This window comes from Pteropus alecto, unplaced genomic scaffold (assembly GCF_000325575.1).
Source record: "Pteropus alecto unplaced genomic scaffold, ASM32557v1 scaffold3, whole genome shotgun sequence".
Taxonomy (NCBI): domain Eukaryota; kingdom Metazoa; phylum Chordata; class Mammalia; order Chiroptera; family Pteropodidae; genus Pteropus; species Pteropus alecto.
The window spans coordinates 15,741,231-15,764,193 of record NW_006442484.1 but is presented as its reverse complement, the minus strand read 5'-3'; the positions used below and the strand labels follow the sequence as shown (position 1 = coordinate 15,764,193).

Sequence of the window (22,963 nt, the reverse complement as noted above, 5' to 3'; positions counted from 1 at the left end):
AAACAACCACCTGGTTTCATAAGGTTATCAGTTATATCACCTGACAAAATGTCTACTTGTAATGGTAAAGTAGTGATAAATAAAAGAAGGAAGGAAAGACTGAGGGAGAGAAGGAGGAAGAAAAAAGAGTGAAGGAGGAAAGGAAAGGGAGGGAAGGAGGGAAACAGAGGAGGGAAGAAAGAAGAGAGGGAGGGAAGAAAGGAAACAAGGAAATGTATTGCTGAATGTCAAGCCTGTGTGGATGTTAATATCCATTCTGAATCCACTTTGTAATTTCCTTCTGTTCTATGGCTTTCTTCATTCCATAAGTCAAAACATTTCACTCCATACGCCAAGAGCATTATAAATGGTACTTCTCATGACAGAGTTGATTAATAGACATATTCGCTATTCTTCCAAGAGACTGAATTTTTAACTGTAGGATAAAGGTTTTAAATGTCACTTTTCTCATTTCCATGTGACTTACATATTTTATAAATCACACTTCATTTCGAATAACCATTGTACTAGAAGCTTGGTGATGAAGGAAAGACACCATTGTTAATAGTTTTGTGAATCTTTACAACTTATATTTAAAAATGGTTCTCTAGAAATGTTGGTATAATGTCTAGAACTGATTCCAATCTAATGTTACATAAATGAAAAGATATAGCTTAATATATATTTTTTAAATTTTTAACTTGGAGGGAGCTGCAGCCCTGAAATCTTTACAAAGTAGTATTTGCTAATAATATATAAAAGCATGTTACATATCAACCTCAAAAAAGGCAAATAAAACTTTTTTTGTATTAAACTGAGACTATCCAGACCATTTCTGTATTCTATGTGTTGATGAATTAAGAACTGCAAAGAAATCTCCAAATGCATTATTGCATTTGGACAGAATCAAATAGTGCTCTTTTGTCATGGAGTATGTGGCCCCATATTAAGTCAAGGCAGCTTACTCTGCAGCAACGCGTCACTTGAATTAAATATATTTAAGGATAAGAAAGTGTTTCCCTCCTTCAGGAGAATCATGTCATTTGGCAGATATCACTTTCAAAATACATGTGTTCCTTTACGTCATACCTCGGTCATTCTGGCAGACAGCCTTCAGGATGCGATGTCCCAGGCCACATTTTCCATGATCAGCGATACAGATTCCTTCAGATGCCAGCCATCGATAACACATTGGATCCTCACAGGGAACAGATTCCACCAAATGAGGGCAATGCCCCGCAGGCCCTGTGGACTCCATGAGGACATGGCGCCATCTCATTCTAAATCCTTAAAAGAGAAAGAACAAGTTTCACAGATTCCATCCTCGTCCAGCAAAGGAGAAGCAGCGCTGTGGAAAGAGATGAAATTTTCATTTGAAAACCTATAGCTCTAAAGCATGCATTATTCCGATGTATTTTATTTCATGGAAAATGGAGAGATATGAAAAGGAAAGAAAAAAGTGGGAAAGGACTAGAGCAGGAAATCTGTCGTCCAAGAGTTTCCGACCTAGGAACTGGAGAGGTCAGATAATCAAAAGAAATAACAAGTAGCACATGTCCTATGTCATCAATAGGCAAGTAAAAATAAATGGAGACTCATACAAATAGCCCAAACATAGATAAATCCACATTTTCTTTTTCCTGTAGTTTTTGACATTCTTGTTACTCTGTATTAAGTCAAAATACATCTGCACTTTGGCATATCCCTGATACCTGAGCATTCACGGCTCTGTGTCCCGAGATTTCCAGGTCAGCCTGCCTGTGAAGACAGTGTCTGTTTGGACCACACTACCTACCCTGGCTAGACATGAGTCCTTGGTTATTCAGTTAAAAAAAAAAAAAGGTACTGTAAAACTAGGGCCCAAAGTCCCACCATAATTAGGGTAAAAATAGGCCTTACATGCTATAAGCCTACAGTCACAAACACAGTATCACAGGAATCAAGCAGGTACAAACTGATGAAAATGGATAAACCACAAGACTGTAGGGAGTGGTGAGGTCTGTGATAAGTTGGAGAATGTGTGCCTGCTCTGAAATGGTCAGCTATTCTTCAGCTTCCATTGGCAGTTGCCATGAGAGAATGTGAACTCTCTTTTATCAAATCTTCTGGTTTTGTTTAAGAAGCCAGAAATCCAAATTATGTTTTGTTTTCATATAAAATCTCTCTATTTTTAAATGTCGGAAAGTAATGATTTTTTTTTTTTTTAAGTTAGCTAAAACAATAAGTGACTGAGAACTAGAAAAAACCCTTTAGTCTGAGTTTTCAGTCTGTGGTCCTCATGATAGATCACTTCTAAAGGCTATGCCTACTTTCCATGGATCTCATATTTTATATTCCATTCTTTAATACACCAAATTCAACCAACTGATTCATTTCCTTTTCTTTAAAAATAAAGCCAATCATATTGCATGGTAAAATTTTAAGAAATTGTTCTTTTATTCCTTGGGGCAAGTAAAAAAGATAAGTCTTTGGTTGAAAGATAGCATAAGGACATTGAATTCCCACAATGTGAGTTAGATACCCCACAACCCTTCCAACAAGAGAAGGTGAGAGGGACAAGTTAGGAAGCATAGGAGGTAACAAATCCAGGTATATGTCTCCATAGTTTTTCCAGCTGTGTCAATTTTTCCACGAATAGTAATGAAATAAAAAGGTTACAAAGCTCAAGGTGTAGTTGGCAAAAGACTGGCTCCTCTTAAATAGCACAGCCAAGGAGGCTAAAACAAATTGACACATGGTTTTAGGCCACAAGAGGGAGCCAAGTTTCCTTAGAATATTGCAGGGCTGGGCAAGTATTTTATTTATTTTATATTATTTTTTGATTTTTCTATTATAGCTGACATTCAGTATTATTTTATATTAGTTTCGTGTGTAAAGCATAGTGGTTATACATTTGTATAATTTACAAAGCGCTCACCCCAGATTAGTCTAGTATACACCTGGCATCATACACAGTTGTTACAGTATTATTAAGTATATTCCTTATGCTGTACTTTACATGCCTATGGCTATTTTGTAACTACTACTTTGTACTTCTGAATCCCTTCACCTTTTTCAACCAGCCCCCCAAACCTTAAACAATCATAAGTTCTTTATTTAGGTTTTCTTGGTCTAGGGTTAACCTATAAACTCCCTTCACAAGAGACTCTCAGACTCTTACTTTAAAGAGTCTGAAAAGGCATTATTTGGCTAATCAGACATCACATTCTCATGGCATTAAAAATATTAAGATCGGGGTGATTAAAACAATAGATGATTTCTGCCTGTTTCATACCTCCGAGCATATATTATTACTTAGTCGAAATAAAACCCAGAGAAGGGCTTTTGTGGGCCACCTTAAGTAAAGATGCTAGAAACATGCAGGGCTCTAAACTACACTCAAACATCAAACTGTAATGACCAACGAGCTCTCACCGCCACACACTCTGGATAACCTCTATTCTTACATGTACTGCCCATATGCTGCTTATTTACTGTCTTATGTTTGTGCTTATTTAGTCTATAGCTTTGAGCAGGAGGTGCCATGGGTCTTCATGATTTATGTTATTTGTCCACCAGCTCAGAAACCTAGCAGTCCTATACCTACAGCTTAATGCCACAGAGGGGCATGTGCAGTTTTCCTCTATAAATTAAGTCACATCCATCTCCCCATAAATCTATAGATTACATCTCTTCAGTCAATAAATTCTTTCAGTCTTTCATTTGTGCTGCCCTTGTCCTGACTCTAACTAGGATCAAATCATAGCACAAGCTCAGCATAAAACAAAAACCTTGGATTCTCCTGTTAACACTTAACTTTAATCACACATCAATGTTCATGCCTGCAATAGATATCAGGCTTCCCCTGGGTGCTTCTGTTATGAAAGATACACACTGCCAAGTCCACAATGGCTGGGGCCAGCCAACCACTTACCTTCATTTACTCAATTTCATATTAATCAAATGTCGTCATTCCATAAACATTAACTGCCATATGTAGATCACTATAATGTACTATAGGAAGCTAAAGGAGAAAGACAAAACATAAATCTAATCTTCACAGAAAATGTAGTCCAACCAGGGAAAAAGGCACGTGCATTAATTAAGCACTACCGTGTACCAAGAATGTAACAACCACTTTACTTATATTACCCAAAATTAATAAATCCTTAAAACTATTTCACCAGTTACTATTCTCATTTTACATATGTGAAAACTAAGGCTAAAAGATATTTTATCGCTTCTCCAAAAGCACATTACTGGTGAAATGGATGTGTATGAAATTTAGCTGCAGTCTTTCTAAGTCGTTACCCACTCGCAAGAAAGGATTCAAGGCAGCTCTTGGGTACAATGTGCTCTAGCCACACTTCTGACAGTGGATCTGACAGGTACCATGTTTCATCTCCCTAACCTAAAGGTGTACAGATTAGAGAGTGGCATTTTGGCCACTGGATAGCAGGAAAGAGTTATAATAATCTCTTCCTGACCACAGATTTGGTGCATCTTTAGGAAAACTAATATTTGTAGATTTTTATTTTTTTCTATAAACCTAAAGATTTAGTATATAGTCTACCAGTTAAGTGTATATTCTACCGAAGATCATTCCAAAAGAGTGAAGCATGGGTTGAGGCGGAAAAAGAGACAAAACACAAACAGCAGAATTGCCAATATCTTTTTAAGTAAAACTATGAAAAAATTAAAGGAGGCTCAAGAGGGTAAATCCAGGTCAGAGGACTGTATTTCTTTACATGCTAGTGGCCCAAAAGTGTCCACCTAAGCTTCCACGGAGCTATCCATGGCCAACGCTGTCTCTACACTAACTCCACTGGGACAGACTTGAAGCAAGATCCACCAGGCTGACCAAAGATAACAGAAGCTTATTCCATTTTAAACATTCCACTTGTCCTTATCTCTGGCAGCCTGGATGCTGGGTAACAACGCTGAGTCAAAGAACTTGAGCAGACTAAATCTTTGATTCCAACTCTAGAAATCAACCACTATTCTTGCAGGGGTAGTATTTTATAGTATCATTATTAGTTCACCCTGTTGTGAATACAGCAAAGAAGAAGATTCATTGATAGGGTAACTATGAGCATGAGGACTCAATTCTTAGAATGAAAAGTTGGTACAGCACCCCATCAGTCTCAACACACAAAGCTGTCTCTTAGTATACACATATTATCTGCGACAAAGCAAAATAATTTTAAGCAGATGAGGATAGAAAGTGGAAATTTTCCCATTATTACATAAGATCTAAAACATGTCAGTATTTCCCTACTTTAGTGCGTTATCTAAATTGATTTGTTTCCAAGTATAAAAGACTTTCTTTGTAAAGAGTGTCATGACTTCTCAGTTTCAAAATGCCTTTTCCTACGGAGACTTTTGGCACTTTAGGTGTTTTGATGGGGACTGTACAGGGGAGGAATAGAATTCCCAACCTCCTACCACATAAGCAATTATCTACTGTGACACCGTCCTGGGAGGCCTCCATCACTTCCTCTTTAGAACAACTTCAATAGGCAAGGTTGCCTTTCGGAAATATGTCTAAAAAGGACAAGACTGTCATATAAATACATGTCTATATATCAAAAATATTTTTAAAAAATGCATTGCACCTCTATGTAGAGTTCATTCATCAGCAATTTTTCAGGTTACTTCTCTTTCATCTACCTCTAATTATAAGTCTCTGGGAATGCATGAAAGATAACGCAATGAATGATAAAATCTGATCCAATTTAAATTCCTCTGAAAGGTGTTCTAGCTTCGCTTGACAAGTACCAACCTGCCGAGCACTGTTCCCCTTGTCTGCCTGTCACAGACCTGATGAAAGGTGCGAAGGCTGTGGACAACGGCTGACTTCGTAATGTACTCTGAATGGCTGACAGCCACCAACCTTATTCCTGATTGAATGGTGCCTGCCTAAGAAGAACAGCCATATGAAGATAATTTCTATAATAACTAATTACTTCTATTAGTTATCTGCTTTTCTATCCTTTTCTACTTTTTTTTCTTAAATGTGAACAAATGGGACACCATAACCACCAAAGCCATAATACAGAGACTAGGAAAAAGACTATTGAGGAGCAAAAGTAATTATGTCCTACTTTCCGCAGTTATTTTTTTGCTGCTGTTGTCAGCTTGTTTTCCCTTAAATCTTCCAATATATATCCCATATGACCGTATATATAATATATATGTATATTATATATCCAGGTTCATAGATAGATAAATAGATGATAGATGATAAATAGATGATAGATAGATAGATAGATAGATAGATAGATAGATAGATAGATAGATATAATCTAAGAGTATAACTATCCTAGATTTCTGCTGGTAGGTCTACTGTATTTCATTAGAGCAGAGAACTCAAATGTGAAGCTAAACACTCCAGTTTTCATTCACAGTTCTGCTGTGTTTAATGCATTAGCCTATGCATGCCAGCCTTCATGGATTTCTAAACCACATTCAGTTCATGCCAGTCAGTAACTCTGGCAGAACCCATGGTAGCACCATGAGACAGACTGAGACTGAGAGGCTCTTAGACCTCATGTTCACTATTTTGGTAGAAATAACAAGATTACTTACTGTCATCATAACATGCTTGGACTCCTGGTAGGCACAGAATCATTTATCTAGAGGGAAACCCCATTCTTTATTCTTCCCAAGAGAGATTACAGGCAGGTGGTCCTGGCAGGTCTTAGTAAGACCTTAAAAATGGAAATTCTCTCTGCTCTAGGTGGAAGTATTTATAAAATCACAAACTCCCAGGACTGAATAACAATCATTACACTTATACTCTCTTCTGTCTGCTATTACTTAGTGCCTAAAGTAGATCATTTAGCCTCAGTATGGGCCCTAAAAAACAGAGACTAATTCTTATCAATCCCAGCATGCCCCTAAACTCTGCAGAAGTTCTACTATCTCCACCCTTTCCTGAAGCCCCAAAGGCTGAGGCTCTCTGAAAAATTTATTGTTTAAGGAAAAACATGCATCTCAGTTACTTGGTGCTCTTAAGCTGATTTTGGTACACTCTCCCTTTCTCATACACTGCAGTCTACTTTCCCTCTCCCTTCAAAAGCAATGCGCCAGTGTTAAGATGCATCCCACACCTCATCTCCTACATCAACTCAAAGATTAGCTCTCAAAGCTAATGGTTCCCACTGGCCAGTGTGGTACACATGGCAGAGGATTTCTCTGCTAATGTCAGGGCTAAACTTGTGTCTTGATCCAAACTTTTAATGGAGAAATCACTAAGGAAGCCTAGTGTTTGAAAGAACACTGGACTGAGGAGACAGAAATCAAGGTTCTTAGTGCTGGTGTGGCCATTATTAAGTCACTGCGAGATTTAGGACAAATTGCTTTACTTCTCTACATTTTAGTTTCACATTTTACAAAGTGTTATATCTTTGTTAAGCCTAATTACTGATGTAAATTTAGGCAATATATTGGTTTCCTAAATGCCAATGCAAGTTTAGCCAGTATATTGGTTTCCTAGGGCTGCCAAAACAAAGTCGTACAAACTGAGTGACGTAAAAAAAACCAGAAACTTATTGTCTCACAGTTCTGGTGGATAGAAACCCAAAATAGAGGTGTCAGTAGAACCATGTTCTCTCTGAATGCTTTAGAGAAAAATAGCTTCCGTGCCCCTCTCCTAGTTTTTACTGGTTGTTGGCAATCCTGGCAATCCTTGGCTTGTAGAGTTATCACTGCAATATCTACCTCTGTCTTCTCATGATCTTCACCTTGTGTATTCTTTCTCTATATCATCACGTGCCACTCTCTGCGTGTTTCTCAGTATTCAAATTTCTTCCTTTGGAAAAGGACACCAGTCTTTGGAATAGGGTCTACTCTAATCCCATGTGATCTCATCTTAACTTGATTACATCTGCAATAACCCGATTTCCAAATAAGGTCGTATTTACGCATACCAGGAGCTAGCATTGAACATATCTCTTTGGAGGACACGATTCATCCCACAGGAGGTGATGTCTAATAAATGCTGAACCAGGGTATGTTAGCAGGAGTTGAACTCTACAATAGGGGAACAGGAGCCGATGAGGAAAAGATTTGACTTAAAAGCATTTTGAACAAATGGGTAAATGGAGGGGTCAGAATGTTGTGAGTTTCCCAAATGAGTTCCATGGACAAGTTCTGAGTTATGTGGAAAAGGAAGACTGAAATGAAAGTTACAAGAACAATTTTTCACAGAGTTTTATGAAAAGTTGGGCTCAAGTGACAAAAACTACAATACAGAATTAGGAAAAAACCACTCTGAATTTCTGTAGAGACTCTATGGCCCAGAACAAAGGGAACTAAGCATTTAATAAACACCTATTAAGTCTGACCCCAGCATTAGTTTTCCCTTCTTGTAGTATATCAGCACCTTATTTTTTCTTGAAGGGGCCACCCTTCCTTCACTCTCAGTCTGTGAAGCTTGGCAGAGCTGTCCCTCCGCTGGTGGTCACATGCCTAGGATCTCTCCGCTTCAGCCTCACATCCCTAAATCAGAGTGACTGGGTCAAGGAAAAGTACGTGACCCATATTAGCCAATGAGATTCAATTCCAGGAATCTTTCTGGAACTTTTAGGAAAGACATTTCTTTTTTACTTTATATACTATCTAAAAAGGAATTCGTTTACTTACTTACTTACTTACTTACAAATTTACTTACTGTGAGACTTTTAAGACCAACTCTCTTAGCAACGTTCAAGTATATGATATTGTTAACTATAGTCATCATGCTGTATATTAGATCCTCAGAATAAATTAATCTTATAACTGAAAGTTTGTATCCTTTGACCAACATCTCCCCAATCTTCCAATCCCCTAGCTACTGGCAAACACCATTCTACTCCCTGTTCCTATGAATTCGTTAGTTATACATATACGTGTGTGTGTGTGTGTGTGTGTGTGTGTGTGTGTGTGTGTGTGTGTACAGGAATATTATTCAACCTTAAAATATTCCACATATAAGTGAAATCAAACTATTTGTTTTTCTCTGTCTGACATTTCACTTTGCATAATGCTTTCAAGGTTCATCCATGTTATCACAAATGGCAGGATTTTCTTCTTTTTATGGCTAAATAATAGTCCTTTGTGTGTGTATGCATATGTATGTATATGTGTATATGTGTATATAGATATATATCACATTTTCTTCAACCATTCATTGTTGACAGACATTTATGTTGTTTTCATGACTATTATGAATAACACTGCAATGAATTTGGGGGTGCAAAGAGAACAGATCTTAAAAGTTCTTTATACACACTTACACACAAGGTAACGATGTGAAGTGATAGATGTGTTAGCTAACTGTATTGTGGTAATCAATTTTGCAATATATGTGCATATCAAATCATTATGTTGTATACCTTAAAATTACACAATGCTTTATGTTAACTATATTCAATAAGGCTCAAAAAATTAATTGACCATTAAATATAATAAGATGTCATCGTTTGTAAGACACTATGTTGATTTTATTACAATGTTTTGGAAAGAAAAATACCGCTGCATAAAATGTACTTATCGATGTTATGACAAAATCTAGAAACCCACAACATGTGGGAAAAAAAATGGATCTAAAAATCAAGGAAACAAAAGATCTTTACCCTTATTCTCCAATTTGTAATTTGTAGGCCATGTCAATGTTATTTTACATCTGAAAGTTTAAATGAAACTGAGAGACTTTCACAGTCTGACCTATTAAAATTATAAATGGAGTTTTATGTTACTTACAGATTATTTGGATGAAATCATTGTGCCTAATTTTTTGTTTTATTTTAAATCAAATGTCAATTGAATAAAAAAAAAGTTTGAATGTTATGTTGCTTTTAAAAAAACAGAAAACATTTATCACTGAAGTGATTTATAACTTTTGTAAACAATTCTAAGAAATAGATGTTTCAAATCAGAGTGTTTCAAATAGTTACAACAATTTGTTGTTGCCCTGTTATTTGTCAGATGAATAACCACTAAAAGGCATATGTTAACTAAAAGTAAATCTACCAAAACGGAGGATACACGGTAGATTTAGCAGTAAAAAAATTAATGCTGGTCTTTACCCCATAGAGAGAGCCTGCCTTATATTGAACAGAATACAGAGAAAGGTATAACCAAGAGATGGAGCGATTAGAAGATGTTAAAGAGAAAAAGAATAGAAGATTGTAGAAACAAGGTCATAAAGAAAAAGAAAAAGAATGAGAAAGACTAACACCTGAAACCTCACTGATACTTTTGGATGCAGTCCTACTTTCCCTTCTATTTTATAGCCATATGTGCTAATAAATTCTCTTCCGAATTGTGTTTCTGTCACCTGTAACCAAAAGTGTCCCAAATAATATAAGGCCCATTTGGCCTGGTGTAGGTTCCACAGCTTTGAAAACAAAGGAAGGTGACATTCAATGGAGCAAAGTTGCACCAGCACGGACAGCCATGGCCTCAGTGGCTGGAGCAGCAGCTTAAGTCCAACCAGCTTAAGTCATTTTCTAGACAGAGACCTTAAAACAGAGTGACATAGGTCGAACATAAGAGGTCCGGTTCTAACAACATGTAAGTCACCTGGAAAATCTCATATGCAATTACAAGAGACTTACGAGGTCCAGTTATACACATGACCATAGATTGTTGGTATTACTACTAATGAGAAATTATTTGTGTCCATACCTAGAAAGGCATGGGCAATATTCTGGTTACATGTCCAGTAAGGAAGTAACACTAGCCCCTTAGCCACCCCAGGTCCCATTCAGATCCAGATTTCTATTGTTTTATAAAAGAATTAAAGTTAGCCTCTTCCTGCCGTAGGCTCGACATACACCTTCCTCTTCTGTCTTAGAAGAGAGTTAGAATAAAGGAAAACGCCAGCGATAGGGTGTGTGAACCTGGGTATGCACATACGTGCATTTGTGCGCCGCAGGGAATCTTGAAATGTGAGTTTTCACATAGACCCAGATATCAGCTGAGAGTACCAGTTTTGGAACATCGATTGCTTGCCCATGTATTATTTCTTTGCATGTGATAACTTGGGTTAGTGCTTAGCAAATACAACCTAACTTCTGGAATGTCCTTGGACCTCATTTCTCTTAGTAAAGGGAATATTTCTATTAAGTACTGACATTTAATGGAACACCATATCAGTACAAACCGAAGGGTCAATGAGAAAAAGTCAAGATGTCACCTGAGATGAACTCTTACAGATGAAGATGCATATTAGCAAATGAAAGAAAACAAGACTGTAGAGGTCTACACAATTAAACAAGTACATAAAGTTTGAGGGTTTCACTTTAAGCCTGAGGACATCTGAAAGTAAACAACACACATAAATGCCCCTCATGAAAATATAAAGCATGACATCAAATTCAGCATGCAGAAATCTGAAAAGAAAGAGGTATGCAAAAACAGTTGTTTCCTGATGTGATTACAGAAATATCTATAAAACATTAAGTTATACCATTTTAGGAATAATAGTCACTTTGCCAGCTATCAGCCAGATCAGAAGGTCAATCAAGGTCAGAGTCTGTGTTCCATGGAAATGTCCCCAACGGCCTCCCTAATAACTGAATGCTATCAGGCTTGAGCTGGTTTTCTAAATTTTACAAACAAATATTGTCTTAAGCAGGCTTAATCGGCTACTTAGCTACCAGAATAAACGTGTGTACACTGAAAGTAAATGGACACACAAACTAGGCACTCACCTTTTCTCCCCTGTGGATCGCGGCAGTTTTCATGGACGCACAGGCCCCAGGATGACCAGGAAGATACTACACAGTCTGTAGAGCAAGGAATATTGCAGAGCTGAGAGGCTGCAGGGGCAGGTCCCAAACATAATGCCATTTCCACAGGTCTAGAGACTGAAGGACAGAAAAAGAAAAAAAGAATGGGCCACGTCACATTCTCTGGACATTCTTAGAATTGCTCCTGCCCGCATCAGCTTTATGGTTGAAAAAGAGTATATGCAGACAAAACATAAACACTCTCTAATACTCATTACTTAGCTACACATTGTGAGCATTTTGGGTGAGAAAAGGCAAAGGAAAAAAGGCAGCAAAAAAGGGCATGAACTTGAGTTTCCTGCTTCACAGAGTATTCCCTGGGAATCCAAGAGAGGACTGGATATCCAGACACAAATTACCTAGAGTTATGATTTTAAAAAATGAAATGGCTTTGTGAAGTTTCAAGATGAGTCTATCTTGACTATATAAATGACTGGGTTGCTGTGAAAAAAATCAAAATTAAACCCCTGAGGTGGGGTGTTTAGCATAACCAATCTACTGCTGTTACTCCCCTGAGGGGTGGAGCTCCCGGAGACACAGAAGAAAAATGGTTCTTAGAATAAGAATAATAATCAGAATTTGTGACTGCAGAATTAGCCCCTGGAAGTCAGTTCCATTAGTGAGAATACCAAAAGGCTCAAAGAGTGTGAATGGGAAAAATAAAAAGTTTCAAAGGAAATAACACTAGAGTTTTATTTGCAATTAATTCTTTCACAGTTTACCAAAAGGACTGGACCTGACAAATAAAAGGCAGGGGCAAAGCAAGATTGCCAAAGTAAATGTCAAAGGCTGCAAGCCACGTGGAGAGACAAGGAAAGGAAGAGAGAACAGATATTGGAGGAAAGCAAAAGGGAAGCTAAAGAGAGGTGCTGATCAAACAGAGATTGTGCTACTGATGATAGCAATGGGATGGGGAGGCTGGAGTGACCGGGAATGGGGATGGAGATGGACACATGACACCGACGGATTGTGGGTAAAGAAGAACCTGTGAGATCGGATAGGGGTCTGTGATTCTTCCTTCTAGGAGTAAGCAAGAGAAGACACACAAGGCAGTCATTCACTGAGAAAATTATGCACTCATTCCAAACCCACCGTGCACTCACTCTCAATCAGGCCCTCTTTGGATGGTGTGTTTGCTTTCAAGGAGCTGTAAGTTGAGAAAGGTAAGTAGCACATTAACAAAATTGATGGAAAGAGAGGCTTCAGAATGTCACATAAGTAGAAAGCTGCATTGCCTGAGGTCTTAAGGCAGAAGTATGTTTTTTGTCCAAACTCATGCTTGTTAGAAATTCAAACTCTAGTTGCAAAAATAAAACCTCAGTAATGATGGAAAAGGAAGTGGGGCATGAAAACTGATTAATCTAGTTATTTAATAAACATCTATAGTACATGCCAGGCACCTGTTACATCTCAAATTCATTGAACCTGTGTAACTTCTCTTTGAGATATATTATTAGTTTAAAAAGAGGAAACCCTAACACAGAAATATTTATTCCCTTGTCCATATTTCCAGTTAGTGAGCAGTAGACATGGGATTTAAATCTAAGTGTCTGTCTCTTAACCACTACACTAAGTGGCCTCCTCATCGGTCATTCAACGTACATTGGTAAGTGCCTATCATGTGTTAACACTGTGTTAGGCACTGAAGCCAGAATAGTGAGCAAAACAGACTAGGCCCCTGCCCTCATGGAACCCATATTCCAGTGTGAGTTGATATTAGTCATACATGAGTCCCCGAGCTCCAACAATATTGGAAATCTGTTACGGCTGCTTCTCCTTCCTTTGTCTTGCTGCAACACCAAAGTGATAATCAATGCTGAGAAAATACTCCAAACCTCTCAGCTCCAAGACCCAGCAGACGCTTGCTGCTACAACCTCTATACTGGAGTTTGGGCTCTGTAGTTGAAACTCATCAATCCACCAGTGCATAGGCAAGCACACAGTGAGTCTGCATTAAATCTCATCAGAAGCTCCATATTGTCCATGTACACAAGGCTTCAGATTGGCAGTGCAATCACAAAGAGAATGGGGAACTTGTCCTGAAGCAGTGTTTGTCACAAACTCTATTTTTACAGATATGATGCTTGTTTGGCTTATTTTTGGAGGGCTGTTGAGGATTATTGAGACACGTGTGGGCTAAGTCCCTCAAGGTCCCCTTTGATCAATACTTAACTGTCAATAAGTTGACTGATGTACATTAGGGCTAATGGTACTCCTAAGGTTTGAAGCAGGAAGGAGGGAGATGGTTTGCTGGAGAAGAACAGGATGGGACTTCCCTGGGGACTACTAAGTGACATAACTGAAGGCCCGGGGTGAGACTGAGGCCATTTGTCATAGCACTTATGTCTCTTCTGCACCTGCTGCTTTGACAGACAGTAGATCTTTATCCATATCAATAAAGTCCTCCAGTCCCAGGCGACACATCTAAGTTGCTTCGTTTAGGCATTGAATCAATGTACTTGGGTCAACCTATCTCTGTCTCAGACTCCCCGGGCTACATTTGCTCTACAAATAAATCATGAGTAAGTCACAAAGCACTTACCAGTTCCAGACCACTTAGGTAGTCATCTCCCAGAAAATAGCGAACACAGGATATTTCTATGCCTATTGACTGTTAGAGCTACAAGGGAGCTTTAGAGCTAATTAATTTAGTTTCATTCATCAATGTTACTGAACAACTGAGCTCCAAAAGCCTTAGGTACTTTCTCCAAGTTTACTCAGCAAATCTAGGGCAGAGCAAGACCTGAGTCTTGTCCTAGGTGATTGATTCACCTCCATCTGGCCCACTTAATTTTCCTTTTATGGAATAAAGGCATCAGACAGGATACATGAGGCCATTTATATCAAAGATATTCTGTTTATGAATCATAGTGACCACAACTGGAGGAAGCTAGTGACAAAACAGATCCAAGGTATCTACCAAGGAAAATAGCAGGCTCAGTGTAATCCTTCAAGCAAAATCTGTCCTTCACCGCTACTTTGAACTCCTCCAAACCCATTCCCAGACCTCCCCCACCAAGCATGGGGTAGCGAGACCAAAATTTGTTCCACTTTAAATAACTATTTACTTCTTTTATTTGTGTCTGAATCATGTTTTAATAAAATTATTTGGGGAGGTGGCTGAGGATGGGGACATGACCTGAGCCACCTGGAATTGCATAGTCTGTGCAGTTTACTCTTTACAGAACCTTCATTTCTTCTTGACCAAACTCTAGTCATAATGTTTGTAGAAAGAATTGCCGCTTTTCTACTCACCTGCACTCCTTTTTCAGGATCTCTGGACTGAAACAACTTTATTTCTGTTTACTAACTCTGTTTTCTCTAATGCAATGAATCTTTGTTCTAATCAGTGTACCTATTCAGTGCAGGGCTGTGCTTGTCCCACTTTTTCCATCTGCCTTTTAGATCATGTTACCTTGAGGCCTTCTGCCATTCCTAAGCTGACAAATTGCCTGACTAGATGAGCAGTTACTCAAGGTCTTATGGGCTACTTAGCTTTTGCTGACAGCAATGTTATAGCCCCTATAGAGATCTCTTAAGGCCACAAGGTGTTAAAGAGCCAAAATAACTTATAACTTGGATAAATTGAGATCACTACATAGTGATAGCTTTCTAAATGCTAGGGAATATATTACAGTATTATAAGTGATTGTACATATGCAATAGTCATTAATGCTTTGGCTATTTTAGTACCTAATGTGGAATTTTTCATTTGCAATAAGAAATTATTAGATTGACCTGCCTTACAAGAAATGCGAAAGTCTGCTACTGATTGCAAAGTTTCCTTAAATAATGAATTACTCCATGATCAGAATGCTAATTAGCAAGGGGAAAAAATGCTGGTAGATGACATGTTGAATGTTTTAAAAAAACTGATCTTAATTCTAGAAATGTACAAAGTTCATGATTTTCCTTAATCACAAGGTGATTTCAGATGAGCATACAAATTCAATCAAAATAAATTGTAATTAAGAAGAAAAATGTCTGTTGTGATCATTAACATGAGACTGCCATTGTAAAGAAAAATGAGTTCCTTCACATTTTATTCTTTCAAACTGAATCAAGCTCTAAATCAAAGTAATTTGAACTAACACAAAAATAAGTTGCAAAAAGTCAATAAGACAATATATACCCCACATCCCTACTGATGGTCATTTTGTAAGATTGACATTTCGAATGCCTTTTAACCCCTCACAAAGAAATTAAACTGAAATTGCATAGTAATAATATTTATTATTAATTATATTAATAATTATAATTAATAGCCAGGCATCTCTCTAGTTTATAAAAAATTTGTTCCACTTTGTTATATTTGCTTAAAGTAAAAAGAGGTATTACAGGAGTCAATGGAATTTTCTTATGTACAAATATATCTGTTATTAGATGAAAAACCATCAGTCTTTCAAAATTCAGATTGTGTTTGAGGTAATTCTGCCATGGCATAATAGAGTTCACTTTTCCCTCTGAAAACAAAAAAGGATCTTGAAGATGGTCAAGGAATTACTCACTAGATGTTGATTTTTCTCTAGTATTTTGAAGGAAAAAGAGATAAAAGGAAGTAAAGTGATGTTACTTCCGGGGAACTCTTAAAAACTCGATGATTTTATCTGCTTTCTACCTTAGTAGTACTAAGTACTCCTACGAACAATACCTTCTATCTTCAGTTGATTTTACATAAGAGATTTGATTTCCAGAATGACATCAACCTGCACAAAGAAGTTAGACAAAGAAGTTATATTCATTTCAATTTTCTAAATCAAATGCAGGTACCATAAACTCTAAAGGGAATTCCTACTCAAAACTCAAGACCCCTGCATTCCACAGGCTCTCTAAGAAAAAAAATCATAGTGGAAACAGCAATTGCTAAGATTTAATTCAAAACTAATGAAAGACTCTACTTATGTAAAAATGCTACTTTCTAAATGATTTTTGAGAAACAATATTGCCTCTGACATATTCATTAAGGGAGTATACACTGACTTGGCAGAAATTCAATCCACCTCACTGCTAAAATAAATAGGCTCTTCTACAGACTGAATGAGTCAAGTGGTTGAAGGGGTAAGATAAATAATATTACAATTTTAACCAGAAAGCTATTTTCCTTCAAGAAGCTTCATGTATTATTCTGATTGCTTTTGCCACTGGGATTTGCAAAATAATGTTTCATTCTTTTAACTTAGTGGAGAGAATAAAAGCATATCTGTCTTCTAGCACTTATAGGCAGCTTAAAGAATTAAATCACATCTCATCCTATTATACCTAATAAAGCTAATTTTAGCCATACTGTGACTCTCTTGGCAAAGTGCTGTGCAATACAATTTGGCAAGAGGATGTGTATATATTTACAGCAAATTTAATATTTACAAGTAATTCCTGCAGTTAGAAATGATTATGTGAAATTTGGCCACATGTTAAAAAGTTTCCTAAATTTCATTCATTTCATATAGACAATTAGAAAATGCCTATCAACTAGAGATTTTCTTAATGCTACAGAGTAACAACACTATAGGCAAAGAATAAAAACAATATTCAGAATAAAATGAAGACAAAATAAATGAATTATATATACAATTTTAGAAAGTAAACAGAACCAACAGTCAACAATTAACATAATTCAGGGAGAAATATAGTAGCCTTTAGCCCTATATTTATATATTTCTATCATCATATATTCTCTCCTCTGCTCCACTTTTGAGGATTTAGTGTTATTGTTTCTTAGACTTCTACCTAAGAAAAAGGGAGTATGGAGAGGGATGGAAAAATAAAAGCTGACCTAAATGGCATTTTTTTACAATTTACAGAGTTAAAAATACTACTATTTATGAGAGTGAATGGTAAGGAGATAAGTGAAAAATGGGGAAGTGGTCAGGCCAAGAGCAAGAGTTATCTCCAGAGATGTCAACAGCAGAATATGCAACATTGGAGAAGTATAGCTTTTAAAGGGTTTTTAGCGCAAGAGTTCTCTTCAGACTCAGAACGTCACAATGTGGAGTTCATTTCTCATACAAACAATGACAAGAGCTAAATGAGAGCAAGTTTTCCTGGGAATGACTCCAAGTGTCTATTTCACTGATTAATGTTAGTAATAATTGCTAATACATACTAACAACCCAATAGGTTCTAGGCACTGTGCAAAGCACTTAAATACAATTTCTCATTCATCCATCGCAATCACTCCAAGGTAAGTACAATTTTCTTCCCATTTTATAGATGAAATAACTGAGAATAAATTATTTGCCTTAAAAAAAAAAAAAAGCTAATAAGCAACAAATACAGACCAGGGCTCTTAAAAGCCCATATTCTTTAACACTAAATGAGATTATGATTTTGTATTTGTAATAAAATTTATGAGAGAAAAATGTGCTGTAATAGTAATAAATGATCAGGAAAATAAATGAGTCAACATTGTGTCCACTTCCAAACATTTTTCAAAGTGATCACTTCGTACAGCATATAAATGTCTAATCTCTATGTCATACACCTGAAATTAATATAATATTATATCATCTATAATTGAAAAATAAATTTTTAAAAATGTTATGATTATTTTACAAGGGTCAAGAAAAACTATTTGTCCCTAAAATAAATATCTACACCATCTTGTTTTTGAAGAAAGAAAAAATGAAGACCTCACTGTATTTGATATCCTAGTTAGCATATTCTACTTTAAAACTGCAAATCTTTTTTGACTAACCAAGTTAATTCAACTTCAAAGGAAGGCTCATGGGATTCACCAGGTCCCTAAGTAATGATAGGAATGAGACACTGCATAATAATTTTTTTTTAATTCAGAATAGTTCATTCTATTGTATGAGGAACTGCATTATAAATTCTTAGAGCTAAAACAGAAATTACAAACCAAAACCTCTGCATTGCAAAACTGGATGGCAGCTACTTTCCCTCAGGCCTATTCCTAAATTACAAACCTCACATTTTATATCACTTTACGATGTCAAGAACAATATTATAAATTTGCAGCTTCCAACCTGGCTACACCAGTGGGGTCTAACATAGACCCAACTCAGAAATATTGTCACAGAATTGGAAAGGGAGCAGCAGAGAGTACAGTATGGATTTATATCTTTAAAAATCTTTATGATTAACAGTCTGGGGACTCGATCTTATGAATAATTTACGGAATATGATTTTGAAAACCCAATTGGCAAAATACAATCATTAAAAATCCATTAAACTGAGAGTCTACCACTACCTGTGTGAATTGGGCAAATCTCTTAGCAATTGAGCTTCTGTAAAGTAAATAGAATACCCAGTGTTTTTTACTTTTGTTACATTATCTCTTCCCTAAGGAGCCTTTGTAAACATTTTTTCCCCTAATAGCCCCTCCCTTTCCTATGACATTTTCACAACACAAATATACTGTGTGTGTACATGTGTACATATGTTGTATATATAAAAAGTGTAAGATTCGTTTCACGCCAAGAACCAATTTTTGCCCCCTTGGGGGGAATATCATCTTCATTGTATAGTGAGCTTAAATTGTGTGCTAAGCAATTTACAAATATATTCTGATTTTATTAGCAAAACCAATCTATGAGATAAGTACTACTAGTATTTCCACTTTCCAATGAGACAACTGAAGTTTTAAACATATGCCCAAGTTTCTATAATTAGTAAATAGCAGAGGCAGGACTTGAACTCAGAGAGTATGAGATTTACTTTCCCTCTTCACCAGCAATATTAGACTCTTCCAGCTCAAGGCTCTGAAATTCTTAGATTCATTGCACATATCCATGGCCATAAGTTGAAATCCATCTTTTAAATTTGATTACAGTGCTTAATACCTGTGTTTGCTTGAAGTTGGAATGTATGGTCTTATATTTTCATTTCAATAAGCAGTAAATAATATATTAACCAATATGTTATTTTCTATTAGAATTCTGATGCACGTAGAGAATATGAACAATTTAAAATAGCTGATAAGCTGTAGAATTTTGCTTAAGTAACAAGCATGTTATTCAAAAGCTGTCTTGAGAAGTTATATACTCTAATATTTCACATTTATATAATCAGAGCAAAATAAATTATAAAATCAAGAGGACAATGACATATTTTAAAATATAATTGTCTTCTATGAAGTCTTAACTTGAGAAAGCATCAAAAATAAGAATAATTATTTAATTTTAAAATGTACTTATATAATTTTATATTAAAAGTAATAAGATATATTTATAGGTTGCTAAATGCAAATAAATATTAATTCTGAAAGTGTTATTACCTATTTTTAAAGGGCAAGTGCCATAACAAATATTGTTTTGTTCAACCTACTGGAGCACAAATATAAGACGTGTTTATCATAACTATTATTTGGGGGTGGGGAGAAACCCTGAGTGAATAGTAGTCATGGTTATTAAGATAATTTTCAGACCTCTGACAGCTCAAGATCTTTAAAATAGAGAATTCAACTTGGCACAAATGTCAGGGAGCCTTCAGGGGCTCCATATGGGGGTTACAGATAATGATGAAGCACTTCATCTGAGGACCACCAGTGTGCCCCATTCAGAACCATCTCGCCTCTGATCTGGCCCAACAGAATCCAAAAGAATCCTAACACTACCATTTCTACTCTCTGATATCTTTTTTTTTTGATAGATGTCATGGCTTTTATTTCATTTCAAATCTGACATATTTTTTATACTGAGAACAAAGATGGGACCACATCTTGCAGGCCACCAGGCAATAACCAATTTGTCCTCTCTACTTAACACTGATTGCCAGCTAATTGTATGATATGCCTTTCACCCAGAGTTACTTTCTTATATTTATAATGATCAAAAATAGATACATACTGTTACATTTTTAGAGAAAAGAAACTTCTCAGTCCTATTCTGAGTTGAGACTTGTGTGGCCTGAAGAAGTTTTCACGTCTTAAAGTGTCCAAGGAAACTAGCACCCTGCTTGAAATATTCTTTACCCTCAGAGATATGCTCCATCACGGAATCTTGGAATGAAAGAGATCTTAATGATTTCTTTTATAATATTGCTTCTACAAATGAGAAAATTAAAGCCTAAAGTGGTTATATGAATTGCCTCAAATCAACATATAGTTAGTTTAAGTATCAATCTGGAATTCCCTGTTCTGATACTTAGTTCCCTCATTTACGTTACCTCTAGTTAAAAAGAAAAAAAATCTTGATTAATCCTATTATACACACTAATTACACTTATACTTCACATTCATTCAGGTAATATTTTATTCTACAGATGATGATGTTCTCCAGAAAATGGATATTTCTTCTCCTCAATTAGGTTGGAAAAATCTTGTTGTCAGGACTAAATCATTTACTTTACCCAAGAGTCATCATTAGCATGCTTTTTGCTAGTGAAGCGACTATCACTATGAAAAAAAAATACAAGACTTTTTTTCCAATAAGTAATTTGAAAAATACATTCCATTTAAGATGGAAGGCTGTGTAGATAGTTAAATAATAACACCTAAATTGAGTTAAATCCTCCCTGCAATACAAATTCCCAAGGAACAGCCACTTTATCTACCCTGCTCATCATTGTAACTTTGGCCCTTCCAATACTGACAAGTAGATAGTGAGCGTGCAACAAATTTTAATAAATACATAAATAAATTAACATGGCTTTGTGAGTTTAAATTCTAACTCAGATATTAAATGTAAAGGGAGTCAGGTAGTAAATATTCGCTGAACATTTGAAAAAAGATGAAGATAACAGAAGATCCTAAAATACAGGGTCTACACTTTTTGAGCCTGCAAAAAGTCACCTTGCCAAGGAGGCGAGCAAGGCTGAAATCCAGTCTGGCCCGTCTTGCCAAACTATACCCTCTGGTTTATGCTCAGAAGGATATTGCTTTCTAATCTCCTCAGAAGGGAAGACGTCTTCTAATTCACACAATAACACAGTTTATACTGCCTATGGCCTTCCTCATAAATGGTCTTAAAGAATAAGAAGTACTTGCAGAGTCAGGTCAGTTTAAAAGTGCCCTTTGAAATTTGAAGGCACCCTTAATAGTCATAAATCATGGCAAGTTGTTTTATAATAGAAAACTTCGGAAAAAAATAGAAGCCAGATATGTGTTCAAAAAGAAAACTAAAATATGCATATTTTCAGAAATAAGGAAAAATTCAGGAGACTAATCAGGAAAAGAAATATGACCCCACACCAGTGAAAACATAGCAGATGGAAAAACTAATCGGTAACAGATTCTTAGGATCTGAGATTAGCCAGTATCGTTTATTAGAAATAAGATACTGAAACAGAATGAAAAATGGCTAGTGGAACTAAGTTCCAGGTTAACAGAGGCATTCACTAAAGATCAGAATGTTAAATTTATTTGTTAATGATTCCAAAGTCCAAAAATTTAAATAGAAGTGGTGTGAAAGGGTCCATATTAGGTCACTTACTTTTGGAAACCTCTTAGAAATAAGCAGTGTGACTTTAAAGGGAAAGAATACCTTCACTAAAGGAAATATTCTGGAAGCAGTAAGTACCTACTTAACACAAATCACTGTCAAATAAGACATGCTAACTGAGCTGAAATTGCAATATAATGGTGAACCACTAAATCTTCCTTCTTATTCCACTGCCTACTTCCTCCAGGCAAAGCGGTTATCATTAAATTCCAGCCCTTTTTCTAGGCACTGTTACAAAGTCCCAGAGAGCACATAATCCCATATCTTTGTGACTTTATAATTTGCTAAGAATTAGATTTACACATAAAAACGAGGTACTATTATTAAACAAATATTAATTAGGTTTCCATGTGCCTGGTACCAATTGTACATGAAATAAGTATATTCAGAAAACAAAAGATCAGAGTCAGTGTGAGCAATTCTGAAAATGCCTGGAATAACCTGAGCATAATCATAAAGTTAATCATAAAATATAAAGTTAAACTTCAGGGCCCTCTATTTTTTTCTGGTGTCTCATTTTTTAAGATCCCCAGTGCATAGGACTCTCTTGTTGCCTTTTGGCCAATTACACACACCTTGGTAGCATAGAAGCCTGGGCTTCTCAATACTCTGAAGTTACTATTCTCTTTACTCCACATTAAATTTCCACTCTCATTATGTAACAGATCCCATTTTGAATTCTGTAACCTGATACTAGCGGATATCATAGGGAAAAACAAATTATTATAAAATGAAATTGCACTTATAAATAAATGTGCAAAAATCCAAATGACGGTTATTCAAAAAATATTCCTTTGTGTACTATATACATAGTACTGGAAATTTAAT

General features: G+C 36.2%; 1 protein-coding gene across 1 annotated transcript in view; it reads right to left on the bottom strand.

Moving 5' to 3' along the window:
* THSD7B (thrombospondin type 1 domain containing 7B) overlaps positions 1-22,963 on the bottom strand; it is a 745,753-nt gene that overhangs the window by 408,391 nt on the left and 314,399 nt on the right. Inside the window, exons 6-7 of the mRNA XM_015596500.1 lie at positions 11,658-11,813; positions 1,069-1,266 (exon numbers count right to left, since the gene is read on the bottom strand). Coding sequence (XP_015451986.1) covers positions 1,069-1,266; positions 11,658-11,813 — 354 coding nt within the window. The remainder of the gene's footprint in view (positions 1-1,068; positions 1,267-11,657; positions 11,814-22,963) is intronic.